At 45.0% G+C, this 18,967-nt stretch overlaps 1 protein-coding gene across 2 annotated transcripts in view; it reads left to right on the top strand.

Moving 5' to 3' along the window:
- Nucleotides 1–18,460, top strand: part of tnfaip8l1 (tumor necrosis factor, alpha-induced protein 8-like 1) — a 73,417-nt gene extending 54,957 nt beyond the window's left edge. For both annotated transcript variants that reach the window (XM_080212962.1, XM_080212961.1), the window contains exon 2: nucleotides 16,660–18,460. In XM_080212962.1, coding sequence (XP_080069088.1) covers nucleotides 16,665–17,225 — 561 coding nt within the window. In that variant the 5' untranslated portion in view covers nucleotides 16,660–16,664 and the 3' untranslated portion in view covers nucleotides 17,226–18,460. The remainder of the gene's footprint in view (nucleotides 1–16,659) is intronic.
- Nucleotides 18,461–18,967: the final 507 nt, after the last annotated feature.

Raw genomic sequence — 18,967 nt, 5'->3', positions numbered from 1 at the left:
TGTCTGTCTCAAATTTGATGGTTTATAGAGTATCCTTGATGTTCAGAGAAAATATCAAAGTGACAAGTCCATCATGCAAACCAGCCTCCCATCTATTGACTCTGTCTATACTCCCCGCTGCCTCAGAAAAGCAGCCAGCATAATCAAGGATCCCGTGCACACCGAACTTACTCTCTTCCATCTTCTTCTGTCAAGAAAAAAATACAAAAGTCTGAGGACTGATACCAACCAACTTCTTTTCTGACCCATCAGACTTTTGAATGGACCTACCTCGCATTATTATTTCTCTACTCCCTAGCTATGACTGTAACAGCACATTCTGCACTCTGTCCTTTCCTTCTCTATGAATGGTACGCTTTGTCTGTATAGCGCGCAAGAAACAATACTTTTTGCTGTATACTAACTAATACATTAAAGTTAAAGTTTAAGGTTTTTATTAATCACAAGTAAGGTTACATTAACACTGCAATGAAGTCACTGTGAAATTCCCCTAGTTGCCACACTTCGGCGCCTGTTCAGGTCAATGCACCTAACCAGCACATCTTTCAGACTGTAGGAGGAAACTGGAGCACCCGGAGGAAACCCACGCAGACACAGGGAGAAAGTGCAAACTCTACACAGACAGTGACCCAAGCCAGGAATTGATTCCAGCGTTCACTCGAGACTTGGCTCTCATGATCCTGGTCAATGAACAATGTCTCCATGTGCATTCATGTATGAATGGGAGGAACACCTGTTTCTGATCCTCCAGGATGTCCCTCACCAGGAAGGAGTGGGGTGGGGTTGCCATTATCTAAAGTATTAAAGTTTTGTTTATTAGTGTCACAAGCAGGCTTACATTAACCCTGCAATGAAGTTGCTGTGAAAATTCCCTAGTCATCACACTCTGCGCCTGTTTGGGTATACTGAGGGAGAATTTAGCACGGCCAATGCACCCTAACCACCATGTCTTTTGGAGTGTGGGAGGAAACTGAAGCATCCAGAGGAAACCCATGCAGACCCCAGGGAACATGCAAACTTCACACAGACGGTGACCCAAGCTGGGAATCGAACCTGGGTCCCTGGCGCTGTGAGGCAGCAGTGCTAACCACTGTGCCACCCCGCGGTGGCAGGTAATGCATAGCACTTAGTGATGCCTTTGAGATGGAGGGAAGCCTGGAAAGGACACGCTCACATAATGGATCATTCGAGTGTCCATCATTGGGCGGTACAGTGCCATGAAGAGAAAGGGCAAAGCAATAAGAGCAGTGTTTCTATAAGGTGAAGAGGCTGGTGAATATGCACCACCACAATGGCGAGCATTGGCATGACCATGGGTGTATGGCTGGCAGTCTCTGATCTAGAGATAAGCGAGAGACCTTTTTGGAGGCACCCTCTTGTGTCTCGGGATGTATTAGCTCACATCTGCCAGCTTCTCCGGTGTGGCTCCAGCCACAAGGAATCTGTATGGATTCTACCGAGCTCCTGGCTCTCAATGAGTGAATATCTGTCTCGGTCCCTTTTTAAATTTGGTGCCAAGGCTTTTGACCCCATGAGGTGGAGCGAACAATTCCTGCCCACCCGAGATGTGCCAAGCTGGGATTTGAAAATGCATAACAGTGGAAATTCACACTCATTCACCGGCCTGGCAGGAATCATCCCAGCTTTCTCACCCACCAGCCGACTTGGTCTCCAGAATGGAAAATTCCACCCAAAATTTGGAAGATGTGAACGGGGGAGTAAACTGCAGGGTCTTTCTTGACAGGTTTGAGCTGACCAAGCTTCCTCAATCCAAAAGCAATTCATGAGTGTCTGACTTTGAGCAGGTTTTGTTAGGGGTGGTATCCAGAACAGGTCACAGAATCATACGGCACAGAAGGAGGTCATTCAGCACTTCAAGTCTGCACCGACCACTAACCTATCCAGGCCCTATTCCCAAATGCATTTACCCCAGCTAGTCCCCCTGACACTAAGGGACAATTTGGAATGGCCAATCCGCCTAACCCCTGCACCTTTGGACTGTGGGAGGAATCTGGAGCAGCCGGACAAAACTTTCACAGAGATGGAGAGAATGTGCAAATTTCGCACAGACAGTCACACGAGCCGAGAATTGAAGCAAGGTCCCTGGCATTGTGAGGCAGCACCGCTAACCAGGGTGCCGCCCTCACTTATAATAAAAATATAAATAGAGATGGCATCACCCAAGAATCATGAGTTAATGATTATGCTCTTTCCTCTCTCCTAGAATGTGTGGAATGATTACAACAGTGTCTTTATATTACAGCAATGTCTCTGGAGCAAGAGTAGAAATCTAACCTATAATTGTAACATAAATAGCACATCAGAGAAACAGCCTTTTGAATTTGCTGTATTGGAATCACTGAAGCCTATTTTTCTCTAAGTTGGTGATGAATAACAAAGTGTTAAATTACATCGCCGAACGATGAATAGGTTAATAACATTGGCAGTGAGCTGTGAACTGCAGAGGTGGAAATACAAAGGAAAAATCAAACATAGTTTGTCATAATGTTTGTGGCTTTGGCTCCCATCAAAATCGATAGGAAGGTCAGGGTCATTCTACACGGTTTCTGCATTCCAATGAAGAATACTAATTATCCTGAACTCCCAGTGCTACGCTAACTCACCCTCCCCCTCCCCACATTCCTACATGCCAGCTATATGCTGAGAATCTTACAATGCACAGAATACTTGGAATGGTGTTTGCAATTCTGATCATTATCACAAGAGAAGTTCCTTAAAGAGAATAACAGGAGAACCTACAAAACAAGGGAATCACAAATATAAAATGGTTATGAACAAATCCAGAAGGGAATTTAGGAGAAACTTCTTTACCCAGAGAGTCAGATCAAGCCCAAGATGGGGTGCAATGCCTCATTTTGTCAGCTTGGATCTTGTTTGTCTCCCTTTTGGGAATCTTGAATTGGATTCAATTGGATTTTGAATTTGGTTTTTGGAACAAGCAAGGAATGGAGTTGGGTTTGTCCAGTCCACTCTGAGCATTTGCTTTGTAATTTTAAGTTGAGGCAAATAGCACTGACACAGGGGAATCTCAATAAGATCAAGTAGAAGGATCTGCTGATGGAGGTAGGTAGATTTGAGTGGAAGGAGGGTGGTATGATTTTTTTTTTTAATTCACTTTATGGGACATGAGCTTCACTGGCTGAGCTAGCATTTATTGCCCAGCTTGATTGCAGAGGACACTTGAGAGTCAACCACATTGCTGCGGATCTGTAATCACATGTAGGGTCACTGTCCGTGTGAAGTTTGCATGTTCTCCCCATGTCTGCGTGGGTTCCCTCTGGGGGCTCTGGTTTCCTCCAACAGTCTGAATGACTTGCTGGTTGGATGCATTGGCCATGCTAAATTCTACCTCAGCGCACCCGAACAGGTGCTGGAGTGTGGCAACAGTAACTTTAATTGCACTGTTATGTAAGCCTACTTGTGACACTAATAAATAAACTCTTTGAGACCATAATTGTACATGGACTCTTGGAAAGGTAATTGAGGTGGGCCAATTGTTATCTGCCTAGAGTATTCCTATATTACTAAGAATCTGGTACAAATGACATTTCCCTGTTAGTTCTTTAAATATATCCAGATACCAACTGTTACACCTGTTCACTTTGATTAGAGACAATTACTCACAAGTTATTTATGGTGCATTACTGATAGTTTCCTTCCTGAATTTTTTTATACTTTTGGCAGGTATTGCTTCAGTTGGGCATTGTATCTTTTCTTTCTGATTGTGGATGGAAGTGTTTTGAAATTCTGAATGTTGTTTTGACTATCCATTGGTAGAATGGCAGCCAAAGTTTGAGGTTTTCTGGCAACTTTGGTTGCTTAGTCCTCACTGCAACTCGGCCGCCTGACCTTTCTCAAATCACTTTTTAGTGATATCATTGTCCTCAGAGGGTTTCGGGGCAACGCAGGGATTAGAATTCTGCGGATAGCTGAAACAGGCTAAATGGGAGCTTCCTGTTTGGAAAGGGAGGAACTCTTTGAGGAGATCTGGTTGAAATTTTCCAGATTATAAAGGCAATCGGCAAAGTTGATCTGAACAAATTGTTGAAGGGTTCGAATCTGAGCGAACATAGATTAGAAGCTTGTGAAGTTGGAATTAATTAGCAAAGTCAGTAGAATGTATGCATTCGAGGATGGATTTGTGCAGATACATTGATATGACATAGCTCAGTGGTAAGCACTACAGCCTCACAGCACCAGCAACCTGAGTTCAATTCCAGCCTTGGGCCACTGTTTCTGTGGAGCCTGCACGTTCTCTCCATGTATGCATGGGTTCCCCTGGGTGCTCCGGTTTCCTCCCACAGTCCAGAGATGTGCAGGTTAAATGGATTGGCCATGCTAAATTGTCCCTCAGCATCCCAAGGTGTGTAGGTTAGGGGAATTAGCCATGGCAAATGTGTGGAAATACAGACGTAGACCTGGGTAAGATACTCTGTCAGAGAGTGGCACAGTCTCTATGGGTCAAATGGCCCCCTTCTGCACTGCAGGGAGCACTTATGTCAGACCTTTCGCGTGCTAAAAAACCCCAAGTCCCACAAGGGTCATCAAACAGGATTTGACACTGAGCCAGGTGCGGAGATATCAGGGCAGCTGATCAAAGAGGGAGGTTTAAAGGAAAGCGAAATAGAGAGGTTTTGGGGGGAAAAGTTCCGGAGTTTTGGATCTCAGCAGCGGAAGGCACTGTGGAGTGTGTAAAACCACAGGTGCACAAGAGGTTGGCATTGGCCAGAGCTCTCAGAGGATTATTTTGGGCAGAGAAGGAAAAGAATTTTAATCTAAGTGGCTCGAGAGATTGATAACTGAGGGATTTGTTCTAAAACAGACAGGCAAGTTGGTTTTTGTTTTACTTTTCAAAGGTTCATTTGTCTTTTATCTATTACATGGTATGCTTGGCCAAGTATAATTCAACAGTTCCAATAGTATCCTTGTATTTAACAAGTATCTGCACCTGTTCAGGCTGTACTAAACACTGTTAAATCTTGAACTGCATATAGTTTTCAAAAGAGTCAACCATGGATACTGAAGATATAAAGAATGTCAACATCAACATTTTCTGTAAAATAGAATATATTTTAATAATTTACTTCTGTGCCTTTGTAATGTAGAGAAATCAGTTATTAGGAAATAAGTTTACTTGCAATGACTTAGATTAATTTAGATGAGTGTGAGGTGATACATTTTGGCCAATTGAACCAGAGCAGGACTTACTCAGTTAATGGTAGGGCATTGGGAAGCGTTATAGAACAAAAAGGTCTCGGGATACAGGTACATAGCTCTTTGAAAGTGGAGTCACAGGTTGTCAGGGTGGTAAAGAAAGCATTTGGCATGCTTGGTTTCATTGGTCAGAATGTTGAATATATGAATTGGAACATCTTGTTGAAGTTGTACAAGATTTTAATATGGCCACACTTGGAATACGTGTATAGTTCTGGTTGCCCTATTATAGAAAGAATATTATTAAATTAAAAAGAGTGCAGAAAAGATTTACTAGGATGCTACCAGGACTTGATGGTTTGAGATACAAGGAGAAGCTGAGGATAGACTGGGACTTTTTTCTCTGGAGCGTAGGAGGCTTGGGTTGATATAATAGAGGTCTACAAAATAGTGAGGGGCATAAATGTGGTAGAGAGTTAACATTTTTTCTCAGAGGCAGGGAGTCTAAAACTAGAGGGCATAGGTTTAAGTTGAGAGGAGAAAGATACAAAAGGGTCCAGAGAGGCAATTTTTTCACAGAGCGTGGTGAGTGTATGGAATGAGCTGCCAGAGGTAGTAGTAGAGGCGGGTACAATTTTAAAAAGCGTTTAGACAATTATATGGTAAGATTGGTATAGAGGGAGTATGGGCCAAATGTGGACAATTGGGACTAGCTTAATGGTAAAAACTGGGCGGCATGGACAAGTCGGGCCGAAGGGCCTGTTTCCATGCTGTAAACCTCTACGACTCCATAATTGTAGAAATGTCAGAGTTCAAACCGTAATCCCATTCCTGCCTCTGTTCATCACACCAACTGGTTTTATCCTCATATTTGTACAGCACCTTTCCTATGGGAACATTTCAAAATGCTTCACACAATGACTTACTTCAGGAAATTAAGTAATTTGAAAGATTGGTGAATGTGGTAATCACTCTGTACTATCAGAGTCACACAATGTGCTATGAAATGAGCGACCATTTAAGACTTATCTAGATAGCCACATGAGCAGACTGGGACTAGAGGGATACAAACGGATGGTCTAGTTAGGAACACATGATTGGTGCAGACTTGGAGGGCCAAAGGGCCTGTTCCTGTGCTGTACTGTTCTTTGTTCATCTGATGCTTGACAAGGAATGTTGGCGAGGAGACAAGGAGACCCTCCTGCCTGGCTTTGTGTAGGACATTGGGATTCTCAGCTAACAGACTGTCCCACCTGAAAGATGGTGGGATTTTCCGCCCCGCTGGTCAGGTAGTGTAGAGGGGGTGGGAAATATGAGCGAGAGGCGAAGAGTCAGGCTCGTGCCTGATTTCTGTAGACGGGAGGGAAGGGGGGAACTGTGCAGTGAGATGGTAGAGGGTGGTCGGAGGAGTTGACAATCAGGAGGCCAGCGATTGGGGTTGGGACTGGCGATTGTCGGGTGGGGGGGTTGGCAATCAGGATGTCGGAGGTTGGGGAGGGTCAAAGGAGAAGGAGTCTGTTGTTGGGGAAGGAAGGGTGGGGGGGGACAAGAAATTTCCCAGTACACTGTGCAATGCACAGAGGGCCATAAATTACCACCACTTACCTCATTGGAAAAATAGGTAAGAAAATGGCTTCACACGCAAAATTCTGCCTGGTATGTCTGACTGACTATATAGCGCTGCCATGGTATTACACTGGTGCCTCGGTTATGCCCTTAACACGGTTACATGAAAATCCAAAGCCTGCTGACCCCAGAGGTGACGGTGCCCCAAATCCAGCCGAACTGATGTGAGCCAACCTGAAGCTGGAGAGAAAACAACATTTTGAATTGATGAATTGAGTGGCACAGTAGCACAGTGGTTAGCACTGCTGCTTCACAGCTCCAGGGACCTGGGTTCGATTCCCAGCTCGGGTCACTGCCTGTGTGGAGTTTGCACATTCTCCTCGTGTCCGCGTGGGTTTCCTCCGGGTGCTCCGGTTTCCTCCCACAGTCCAAAGATGTGTGGGTTAGGTGGATTGGCCATGCTAAAAATTGCCCCTTAGAGTCGTGAGATGCGTAGGTGAGAGAGGTTAGCGGGTAAAATATGTAGGGATGTGGGGGTAGGGCCTGGGTGGAATTGTGGTCGGGGCAGATTCGATGGGCCGAATGGCCTCCTTCTGCACTGTAGGGTTTCTATGATTGTATGAAAAGCTAGATACTGCGGATGCTGGAATCTGCAACAAAACTAGAAAATGCTGGAAAGTGTCAGCAGGTCTGACAGCATCTGTGGTGAGAGAACAGAGCCAACGTTCCGAGTCTGGATGACCCTTAAGGTCCATCTCATCCATCTAATCATAGCCAGAATGTCACAGCCAGTGGCTTCCTAAGGTTTTGAATGATTAGTGTGTAAATGGTTGACATACCATTAGCTGGAAAATGCTTTGCAGGGCATGTTGCCTCCTGTTAGCTAAAGACTGCTGTTGTTTGAAATTAGAATCTGACATTCCACACCTACATAGCTGCCATGCTCCTGCCGCATTCCAAGCACCAACATGTAGACGCAGCAGTTTCCATCAACCACTGTTCGCTATTAACTGCTCAAAGTCTCTTCACTGCTGTTCAACTGACATTGTTTCAGTTGTGAAGCTTGTTTTGCAAGATATTTACTCTACACATTTAGGTTCAGTCTGAAACGTATGTTGACGCTAAACTTGTACAGTGTAAATCAGGTCCCAAAGACAGGGGGAATGAGATTTTCCTCCTCCCATTATATTTTTCTCCAGCTTCAGGAATTGGTGGCACGGTGGTTAGCACTGCTGCCTCACAGCACCAGAGACTCCGGTTTGATTCCCGGGTTAGGTCACTGCCTGTGTGGAGTTTGCACATTCTCCCCATGTCTGCATGGGTTTCCTCCCACAGTCCGAAAGACGTGCTGGTTAGATGCATTGACCCGAACAGGCATCGGAGTGTGCTGACTAGGGGAAATTCACAGCAACTTCATTGCAGTGTTAATGTAAGCCTTACTTAACTTAAACTTTAGGTCAGACTTTGGCTCTAGATTTAGGCTGCATTTACACTATAACTGTTGCGTTGGTGCGAAACCACTTCGCCCCAAGCCCACATTGCAACAAGCAAAGTCTTCCCTGACCACCTGAGCAAGATACAATGGGAGGAGGAAATCTCCCTCTTTCTGCCTTTATGATCAGTTCAACCTTTGTAATGTAGAATCCCAGCAGTGCAGAAGGAGGCCATTTGGCCCATTTGAGTCTACAACGCCTCTCTGAGAACAATTCCATTGGGCCCTATCCCCGTAACCCCATATATTTACCCTGCTAGTCCCCCTAGTCTACCCATTTTTGGACCCTTAGGAGCAATTTGGCATGGATTGTCAACCTAACCTACACGTGGGAGGAAGCCAGAGGAACCCCACGCAAACATGGGTACACATAGTGTAACCTTGTCAAAACTAAGCAATTTTGACATTAAAACTTGTATAGGGTCGATCTTGGGTGCCTGTCCGTGTGGAATTTTCATCTTCTATCCGTGTCTGTGTGGGGTTCCTCCGGCTTCCTCCCACATGTGTAGGTTAGGTTGACAAGCCATGTAGTGGATCCACATAGTGTAAACTTGGCAACAACAATTGTAATTGATTATGAAAGTACGAAACTGAGTTTTAACAATCATCTTTGTGCCATCAGCATTGGTGAGATTGTATTCCGTAGTGCGCTGTTGAAGTAAGACCATGTACATCCCGTGACGGTCGTTGCATGACTTCAAACTATTGTCGCAGTCAAAAATAAACTTGCATTCAGATTTCCCACACAGGAAAGAACATTTAGTTATTTGTAGCTTAAAGAAGATGAAACCCAGACTGTACAACAGGAGACCCATCAAAGAATGACAATCAAACTTGATTAATGCCTTAATTTGGGGAAAAAAGAATGGATGATGAGCATTTTTATTTAGAACTGCTTCCCTTTTAATGTAGGGATTAAACTCATCTGGTGTTTAAAACCCAGAACAACAGCCATGGGAATTATATGAAAGATGTTTTTCTTTTCGCTTGTTTTGGGCAGCAGTGATATATGTTCAAAAAACTGGTTTTCAAAGCTCAGAATCATTGTTTGTCTGCTGGTAATTTTAATTCTGTTCTGCAATTTCTATGCAGTAAGATCTTGGGATGGTTTGCAGGCCAGAAGAAGGCCATTCAGCCCATCTTGTACTTGCCAGCTCTATGCAAGAGCAGCTCAACTAGCCTCACTCCCCTTCCTCTTGGCCCTACAGATGTTTTCTCTTCAACTACTTATCCAACTCCCTTTTGAAAGTCATTATTGAATCTGACTCCACTGCACCAATGCATTCTGGAGCCTAGCCACTCGATGGGTCAAAAAAAAATTTTCCTCACATAACCATTGCTTCTTTTGTCAATCTGTACCCTCTGATACTCTAAATTTCTGCAAATGACACCATTTTCTTTCTAGAACCAAGAACGGTCTTTGTTCTTTATGATTTAAAAAAAAATCATTCATGGGATGTGGGTGTCACCGGTTGGGCCAAGCACTTATTGCTTGTCCCGAACAGCTCCCCTATTTCAGAGAACATTTGAGAGTCAACCACATTGCTGTGGGTCTGAACTTACATGTAGGCCAGACCAAGTAAGGACAGCAGATTTCCTTCCCTAAAGGACATTACTGAACCAGATGGGTTTTTCCGACAATGGCTTAATAGTCATCAAATTTTTTTTTTACTGAATTCAAATTTCACATCTGCCGCAATGGGATTTGAATTTGGATCCCCTGAGCATTACCTAGATCTCTGGATAACTAGTCCAGTGACAGTACCACCACACCACTGCCTCCCCTGACAAATCTCCATTCAATGCTCTCTATCCTAAGGTGAGCAACTCCCAGCTTCTCTAAACTATCCATTTATCTGGTTACAGGGTTGAGGGTTACATATAGGAAGAGTCACATGGACTCAGAATGTTAACTCTGGTTTCTCTCTCCGCAGATGCTGCCAGACCTGCGGAGTTTTTCCAGCATTTTCTGTTATTACATGAGTGTTACATTCTTGTAAGTCTTTTCTGCACCCTCTCTCGCATTCACGTCCAACCCTAAATTGTGATGCCCAGGATTGAACACAACACTCCAGCAGAGGCAGAATTTCCTCCGATGCCACTCACTATCATCCAGCTGCACTGAACTGTTCTCACCTCGTCCTTTTCTCGTCTATCTAATCGTAGTCAGATGGTCACATCCAGTGGCTTCTCTTCCTGAATAGAAGTTCCTAATGGATGAGCTTCCATGATATAAAGAAACCTTCACAATCCACCAAAGAACTAATTCCAAAATGTTATATTGGAGGTGGGGGGGGGGGTAAGTTGAGGTTTGGGGGTAAGAGAAAGAGGGAGGGAGACCGCTGCAGAGGAACGCACCGGCCTGTTGTTGTGCTAACGATAATTTCAGTCCAACCAGTCCGTGCCTGTGTTAATGCCCCACTCCAGCCTCCTCCATCTACATCCATTATAGTAAGTATTCCCTTCTTCTGTGGAAACACTAGCTGCTTTTGAAGTGTGATCATTCTCTGCATCTTGTTTGTACTGTGTGATTTTCGTGGGAAATATCTAACAGCTGCTGAATGCAAGCATCCAGAAACGACTGGAATGCTCTCCTACGCGAGCTTAATATAAAATACGTCCCTTCCTCTTTCCCATCCTTCCCCCATTTTCCAATAACATCTTCTAATATATACTTATTTTGTATCAAAGTAGCAATTGGCCACTCAAAGGCTTCAATTTGGTAGCTTTGACATGTAATTCCAATTTCCAGTCTTTTTTTCCAATCTTCCTTAATGTCCTTACTTCCCAGGATAGTACCTCTCCCACTATTTAAATAGCAACTAACTTTGATATCATAGAATCCCTTCAGTGCAGAAGGTGGCCATTTGGACCATCGAGTTTGCACTGACCACAATCCCACCCAGGTCCTATCGAACTTAACCCCATGCACTTACCCTAGCTAATCCCCTGGACACTAAGAGGCAAGTTAGCTTGGCCAGCCCACCTAACCCGCACATCTTTGGACTGTGAGAGGAAACCGGAGCACCCAGAGGGCACCCACGCTGTCATGGGGAGAATGTGCAAACTCCACAGACACTGTGAACCAAACTGGGAATTGAACCTGAGTCCCTGGCACTGTGAGGCAACAGTACTAACCACTGTGCCACCTATTATGTGTACACATTTAGAGAGCAATTGTTCTCCATCAACTCTGCCCATTCCCTTTGCTATTTTAATACCTTTTCCCAATGTCACATCTTACCTCATCCTTTTATCCCAGGGATCATCTTGGATTCTCCTAGGCCTGTATGTCTTTAGTAAAATAAAGGTGTCTATCATCCAGACGCTTTATGTATCAGTATGTTAAGGGTGGCGCAGTGGTTAGCACTGCTGTCTCATAGCACAACGGTCCCGGGTTCACATCCAGCCTTGGACAGCTGCCTGTGTGGAGTTTGCACGTTCTCCTCATGTCTGCAAGGGTTTCCTCCAGGTGCTCCAGTTTCCTCCAAGTGCAAACATCTGCAGGTTTAGATTGATTGGCCATGCTAAACGGCCCCTTAGTGTCAAAAAATGTGTAGCTTTGGGGGATTAATCAGTTAAATGTATGGGGGGGGCGGGGACAGGAGGGATGAGGGCCTGGGTAAGATGCTCTGTTGGGGAGTTAATGCAGAATCAATGGGCCAAATGGCCTCCTTCTGCATTGTAGGGATTCTGTGATTCTATACCTATCTGCCTCCAAAACCCTTCTTGGGTCAGTTGGCCCCATAGCAATTCTCAAACCTCACTCCTTCCCAATGAAAATCTCATCTTTCCTCGCATTTTTTCCCAAGGCGGGTGACCTGGGAAATCTCCTGTCTCCCACCAGCTGCCTTCAGGATGAAATCCTTGAGGGTGAAAATCCAGCCATTAATTCTGTCTCCCTCCACAAATGCTGCCTGACTTGCTACGTTTTTTATTCCCCGGCACTTTATGCTATCCTAATGGGCCAAATGGACATTGTGTTGCTGTTTACCTTTATAATTCTGTAGGAATGAAAACACTAAAACATTGGTGAGCCAACCAATTGGATCCAGAGGCCCAGGTACTTCATAATCTATCTATACAGACCCCACTTTACCTGTTACCCCACCTCTCACCCATGCTTCATAAACTGTCCTTTCAGCTAGTGACAGGGCCTAGCTGGTATTGCGCAGGAGACTCCAGAGTAATCTCAGAGAGTTGGAATGCCTTCCACTCGGAGGATAGTGAGGAGTCCAGGGTGGTTTTTCCTCCCTCGGCTGGGGGCTTAATGTTAGAAATGGACAGATTTAGACTTGATTGGGATGCCCCTCTGCTCTGTCCAAATGGCCTGCCAACACTCACTCTCTCGGTTCACGTGGCATCTTGACCAAGCTAATGGAACAGAGAGGCAGCAAAGGTCACAAATTCAGTTTGCCATGCCGTGCACCCTGCCAGGCTGTGGGCATGACTTTGAGCTTGGAGTTGGATTGGCAGTCCATTGTGACACCTTTAACTTGTCGCTCAGTCCCGTACAGACCCCTCCTTTTGAAATGTAATCATTAAAATGTAGGCAAATACAAAGCTAATTTGAATCAGCAGGGAAGTAAATGGGCAGATTGTGCGATTTGGTGGTGTTGGGTTGATGGAAGATAGTCTCCAGGATACGGGAAGAAAGGCATATTGTTCTCTGAATGATGTAATGGAATCCAGCATAAAAATATACATAGCCCAACAGCAGAGCTAGGATTTATTTCCTGTTGGTATCTTGAATGTCCTGATGAAAGGAAACAAAAGAGCAAACTTGCATTTATTTAGCTCCCTTTACAATCTCAGAACACCTCAAAGTACATCAGTGTGGTACAGTAACGTGGCAACCTATCAGTGCACAGCAAGCTCCCACAACAGCAATGAGATAATGGCCTAATTATTTATTTTTGTAATGTTAGTAAGGGCTATGTATTGACCGGATCACTGCATTAATTTGGGATGTTTTGCTTTCGTCTGAGGGCCAGATGCATTCCTCCAATATTGTCCTGGAGTGTAAGCTTGGATTTTGTGCTCAAGTGTCCAGAATGGGATTTTAAACCCACAACCTTCTATAAAGGCAAAAGGTGCTACCATTCGGGCCAGGGTTAGCACCTTTGACAACATCTTATCATTGAAGTGTTAACTTGCCTTTTCTCTAACCTGTTGCATGTTTTCTGTGCTCCCTATCCAAATTTGATTGCCAGCACGTGGAGGTTTTCCTTGATCTGATTGTGTTTGCTTTCTGTCACATTTGGAGTTACTGGATAGCGTTCAGGAGCAGGAACCAGGGCCGATTTCCGATATCGACACTTCCCTAACCCAGGCACAAGGCTTCTCTAACCCAGCTATGGTGGCCTCAGCTGAGATCAGCTGATGTGCTGCCGAATGTTTGATCTGCCCAGCTCGGTGTACCTAATGGACTGTGTAGAGAGCTGTTGTCTGGTTAATTTTGCCACCAGTAGGGCAGGGAGAAACTATTTCCTGCAGTGGGTTCTCTAAACCTTTAAGAGGCAGCAGTGGCCATTTGGTTCTAATCTTCGCAGTTCCACCTTACTCGGGTCGTGGGCTGGCCTGTAGTCTCCAGGAAATGAAGGTCCGTCTCCAGGACACTGCTGTGTACCGTCCTGAAGAAAAGTCATAGGAGCATTCATAAGGGTTTTGGTTTATTCGAACGTTTCTCTTGACCAACTATAAAAATATTGAAAATGGGGATGGGCTTGATGCCCAATTGAGTAATAAGCTTTTGTTTTCCAATTGGCGTAGAAAGGCAGTGCGTCACAAGGATAGGTGTGTTAGCCGACTAATGACTGGAGTGTGGTGGGGGTGTGTGGAGGCAAGTCATGTGATGAAACCTCCAGGAATGCATTTCATTATAAGAACATAAGAAATAGGAGCAGGAGTAGGTCATCTAGCCCTTCGAGCCTGCCCCGCCATTCAGTAAGATCATGGCTGATCTGTCGTGGCTCAGTTCCACTTTCCCGCCCTCTCCCCATAACCCTTAATCCCCTCGCTTATCAAAAACCCATCAACCCGCGTCTTAAAAATATTTAGCGAGGCAGCCTCCACCACTTCAACGGGCAGAGAATTCCTCTAATTTGAATCTTGGTCTGAGTTGAATCAATCCTTTTTAATTGGAGCAGCTTTAAATGCTAAACCTAAAGTACATTATAATCTGAGCAACATCTTCCCACGAGAGCACATTGGGTGGAGTTTCTCTGCTGTGCACAGTTTGTGGTGTCCGCATCACATTACTCAGGCATACCTTGACTGGCTGGCTGTTGGCATTGTGAAGCACCCTCCCTGTCAATCTCAGGCCCTTCCTTCTGAGGAGCAAGTGATGTTTCTCAGCAATGCACAGGAATGTCTAACCTTCTGCTCATTCTGGCCACAACCATGTGGGTGGCACAGTGGTTAGCACTGCCATCTCACCACGCTAGGGACCCAGGTTCAATTCCCGATTGGGTCACTGTGCGGAGTTTCCACATTCTCCCCATGTCTGCGTGGGTTTCCTCCCGGTGCTCCGGTTTCCCCCCTCATTCTGGCAAACGTGCTGGTTAGGTGCATTTACCCGAACAGGCGCCGGAGTGTGGCGATGAGGGGAATTTCACATTAACTTCATTGCAGTGTTAACGTAAGCCTTACCTGTGACTAATAAATAAACTTTACACCGACCTCGGGGGTCAGCGTCGAGCCTATATTTTTGCTCCCACCTCGGACGGAGGCGTTGTAATGGAGGTTGGTGGGGGCTCGGAGATTGGCCAGATGATCTCTGGCATGCACTGTGCACCATCTGTGGAGCACGTTCAAGAACTTAGCACAAACATTTTGAAGATGTTTGGCACTGCATCACTCGTTTTACAAGCAGGCTTTTGCACAGCCTGTGAAAAGAATGGGCCTGTTATGACTTCTGGTTCCCATAAATTAGAAATAATCACATTCTAGACTCAGAACGTTGGAGCTTCATTAAGTGTATTTCTTACAGCCCTCAATCCTGTTGATTTACTGACCAACTTATAACATTATTATTCAGCACAGGACAGCAGTGCAGCCATAATGTATGGCACCTCAGGATATATATTCACATTCTAATTACTTCTTATCTCTTTTTTTTGTATAGTCAAACAATATTGTGTTCCAATGCTGACCATCAAAACTTGTTAATGTTGACCTGTTGCGGTTAATTTAAAATATTCACATCTGGCTTTGACTCCTCCTCCCCTCACCCATCCTGACTGGAATTAAACATTAGTCTCAGTAACGGTGACCGTGAAATCATTGATTGCTGTAAAAACCCATCTGGTTCACTAATGTCCTTTTAATCTTAAAGTTTATTTATTAGTGCCACAAGTTGGCCTACGTTAACACTGCAATGAAGTTACTGTGAAAACCCCCTAGTCGCCACACTCCGCCATTTGCTCGGATACACTGAGGGAGAATTTAGTGTGGCCAATACCCCTACCCAGCACGTATTTTGGACTGTGGGAGAAAACCGGAGCACCTGGAGAAAACCCACGCAGAAAACGTGCAGGCTCCATGTAGACGGTGGCCCAAGCCGGGAATCGAATCCAGGTCCTTGGCGCAGTGAGGCAGCAGTGCCACTGTGTTGCCCGAGGGAAGGAAATCTACTGTCTTCACCCTGGTCTAGGCTACATGTGACTACAGGCTCTCAAAATTGTGGTCGACCCTTAACTACCCTCTGAAACGGCTGAGCAAGTCAACTCGGTTCAAGGGCAATTAGGGAGGGGCAACAAATGCTGGTCTTGTCATTGAGACCCGTGTTAATAAATAATATTTAAAACAGCACAAACACATTATGCCATGGCTGGAGTAGAGTATGTACTTCTGGCCATCACCTTACAGGAGCGATGTGATGCAGTTTTGCGTGTACAGAGGAGATTTACGGGACTGTTGCCAGGACCAGGGAATTTTAGTTCTGAGGGATAATTGGAAAGGCCAGAACTGTTTTCTTTCAAACAATGGAAACTGAGGGGAAAACTAAGTGAGGTGTTTAAAATAGTGAGGGGTCCAGGTAGAGTGGAGAGGAAGGTTGAGGGTTCATTTCCAGAATGACTGGATTTGGGGTTGGAGGTAGGGGATTGAGGGAGCTTTTCTTTTATACCCAGAGGGTGGCAAGGATCTGGATCTTAGTGCCTGAAAGACCAGCAGATGAATCCCTTGTAACATTTAAAATGTACTTGAACTTGCATTTGAAGTGCCGGAACCTAAAAGGCTCCAGGCCAAAAGCTGGGAAGTAGCATTAGGCTGGATGGTTACTGTCAGCCGCAAGGACGCAATGGGCTGAATGGCCTCATTTCTATGCCATAATCTTCTTTGATTCAAGGGGAAGTGGTGCATGTGATGGTGGGGGAGCAGATTGCAACTGTTTCCTAATGCGGAATTGTATTTATTTTTTCCAGAGACAATGGATGTCTTCAACACCAAACACCTGGCCATACAGGCACAGAAGAAGCTGCTCGGCAAAATGGCCAGCAAAAGCATGGCCAATATCTTCATTGACGATACGAGCAGTGAGGTCCTGGATGAACTTTACCAGGTGACCAAGGAATATACGAGAAACAAAAAGGAAGCCCAGAAGGTCATTAAGAACCTGATCAAGGTGGTGGTCAAACTCGGGGTTCTCTACAGGAACAACCAGTTCAGTGCAGAGGAGCTAGTCGTGGTGGATAAGTTCCGCAAGAAGGTCCACCAATTGGCCATGACGGCCGTCAGTTTCTACCAGATTGACTTCACGTTTGACCGGCGGGTCCTTGCCAACATCCTGAATGAGTGCAGGGAGTTGCTGCACCAAGCCATCAAGCGGCACCTAACGTCCAAATCCCACGGGCGCATTGACCATATCTTTAACCACTTTGCGGACAGTGAATTCCTGGCGACACTGTACGGTCCGGCAGAACCTTACCGCACGCACGTAAAGAAGCTTTGTGAAGGGGTTAACAAAATGCTAGAAGATGGAAACATTTGATTGGGGCATTTGCAAGCATGACCGAGGGGACGTACTGTGAGATGGAGAGCTTTGAAAAAATGTATGGCATAAAGATGTTTGTTCTGATGAGGTTCCTTTTCCCCACACAGATGGCAAAATGGTCTACCACAATTTGATGCTGAAGTATTTTAGTACAGTGGTTCATTTAATTACTAGTGCATTAAACTGTGGATGACCCATTTTCTAAGCCACATTACACAGCAATACGCGTGTGAGCAATACAGGAAATGGAGAGATCTTCTTTCAATGGATCCAGGCTAAAGCCAAACCCTTTTAACAAATAATTGGAATCAATTGTGATGGAACTAGCTTTCACATACACTGGACATGGTGTCCCCTGTCCACCTGGTAGATGAGTAATCTGTATTGGGCTGTGTAGACCCAAATCATTTTGGGCTTGATCCTTATTTGAGCCAAGGGGGCTGAACTTAGCCATGGAAGTGTCGTAGATGGGAGTTGAGCTCGGTCATCCTGGGCTAGAATGCATGGAGGGAAATCGGATTGGCTAATCCCGGTTTAGAAGTGTTTGTGAACATGATTAGGCTCAGCTATGCTACCTTTACGGCCAAATAGCCTGACCACAACCATCACTTGGACTCATGTGCCTGGTTGAGATACACAGAGCTGCAAAGCCCTCGGCAAGAGTGTTGAGAGAGGATGGAAAGCGTCTGGGGCAGAGTTGGGAGGAAAGGAGAATACAATCCAAGCCCATCAAGCACTTGCAACCACTGTGAACCACTACAATCGTTCTCCAATTGCAAAACCTTAGCTTCGAGGTTATGAAAACACCTCTCAGCAAGACTGCGGTTTTAGCCTGAAGCCATCAAACAAATCAAATGCTAAATGGACTTGCTGTTCCTGATCCAGACTTGCGTAGTTTATTTTTTACCACAAATGTCAAAAGGATTATGTACCATGTTTATCTGAAGTGTGATACCAGCTATGACTCCGGGATTTCTTTTGGCTTTGAGACATCTAACCTCCTGGGTCCATTTGTGTGCGATTGCCTATCTACTGTCTGTACATGGAGCCAGTCTGACTCTCTGATGAGTTTGTGTATTGTTTGGGGAGTATTGTGAATTGGTTTTCAAAAGGGAGGATTGGCGAATCTTATAATGTGAAATGGTTTGTATACTACGGTTCTAATCTGTATTTCTATCACATCTGTGCTTTAAATATTTGTACGTTCACTGTTGAAAAAATTGTCAAGTTCATTTCAATGCTCCTGCCTTGATACTGGCTGTAAGTTCCCCAACAGCACTGTTAGTAAATCCATCACTAGTGTGCTATGGACTGAGCCACACACCACCAGGCTTTTAGGCTTCACTCAGTTAATTCGTCACTCAATAACAGCAGACATATTTGAGCTGATTCAAGCAAGGGATAAATATCAGTCAGAATCAGACATAGTGGCTCTTCTTAGGTGTAGCTAAGGATAGATTCAAGCTGAGCTGTGTTGCCCAAATGATTTGAATACCATGCCAACACTTGCTGTCTGGGCACATACCAAACGATAACCACTTGATCGGCAGGTTTGCCTGGGCTACACCTGTGTTTCACAAATATGTTTTGTTCTTGCATTTCTAGAGGTACATTACAGATCCAAATGTTTCAGTGCACTATAGATCAACTGGTTACGATATGGTACAGGGCAGCACGGTGACACAGCGGTTAGCACGACTGCCTCACAGCGCCAGGGATCTGGGTTCAATTCCGGTCTC

The sequence above is a fragment of the Carcharhinus amblyrhynchos genome, chromosome 26, assembly GCF_965287045.1.
Source record: "Carcharhinus amblyrhynchos chromosome 26, sCarAmb.v2.hapA, whole genome shotgun sequence".
Taxonomy (NCBI): Eukaryota; Metazoa; Chordata; class Chondrichthyes; order Carcharhiniformes; family Carcharhinidae; genus Carcharhinus; species Carcharhinus amblyrhynchos.
This window is presented reverse-complemented; position numbering and strand designations above follow the sequence as displayed.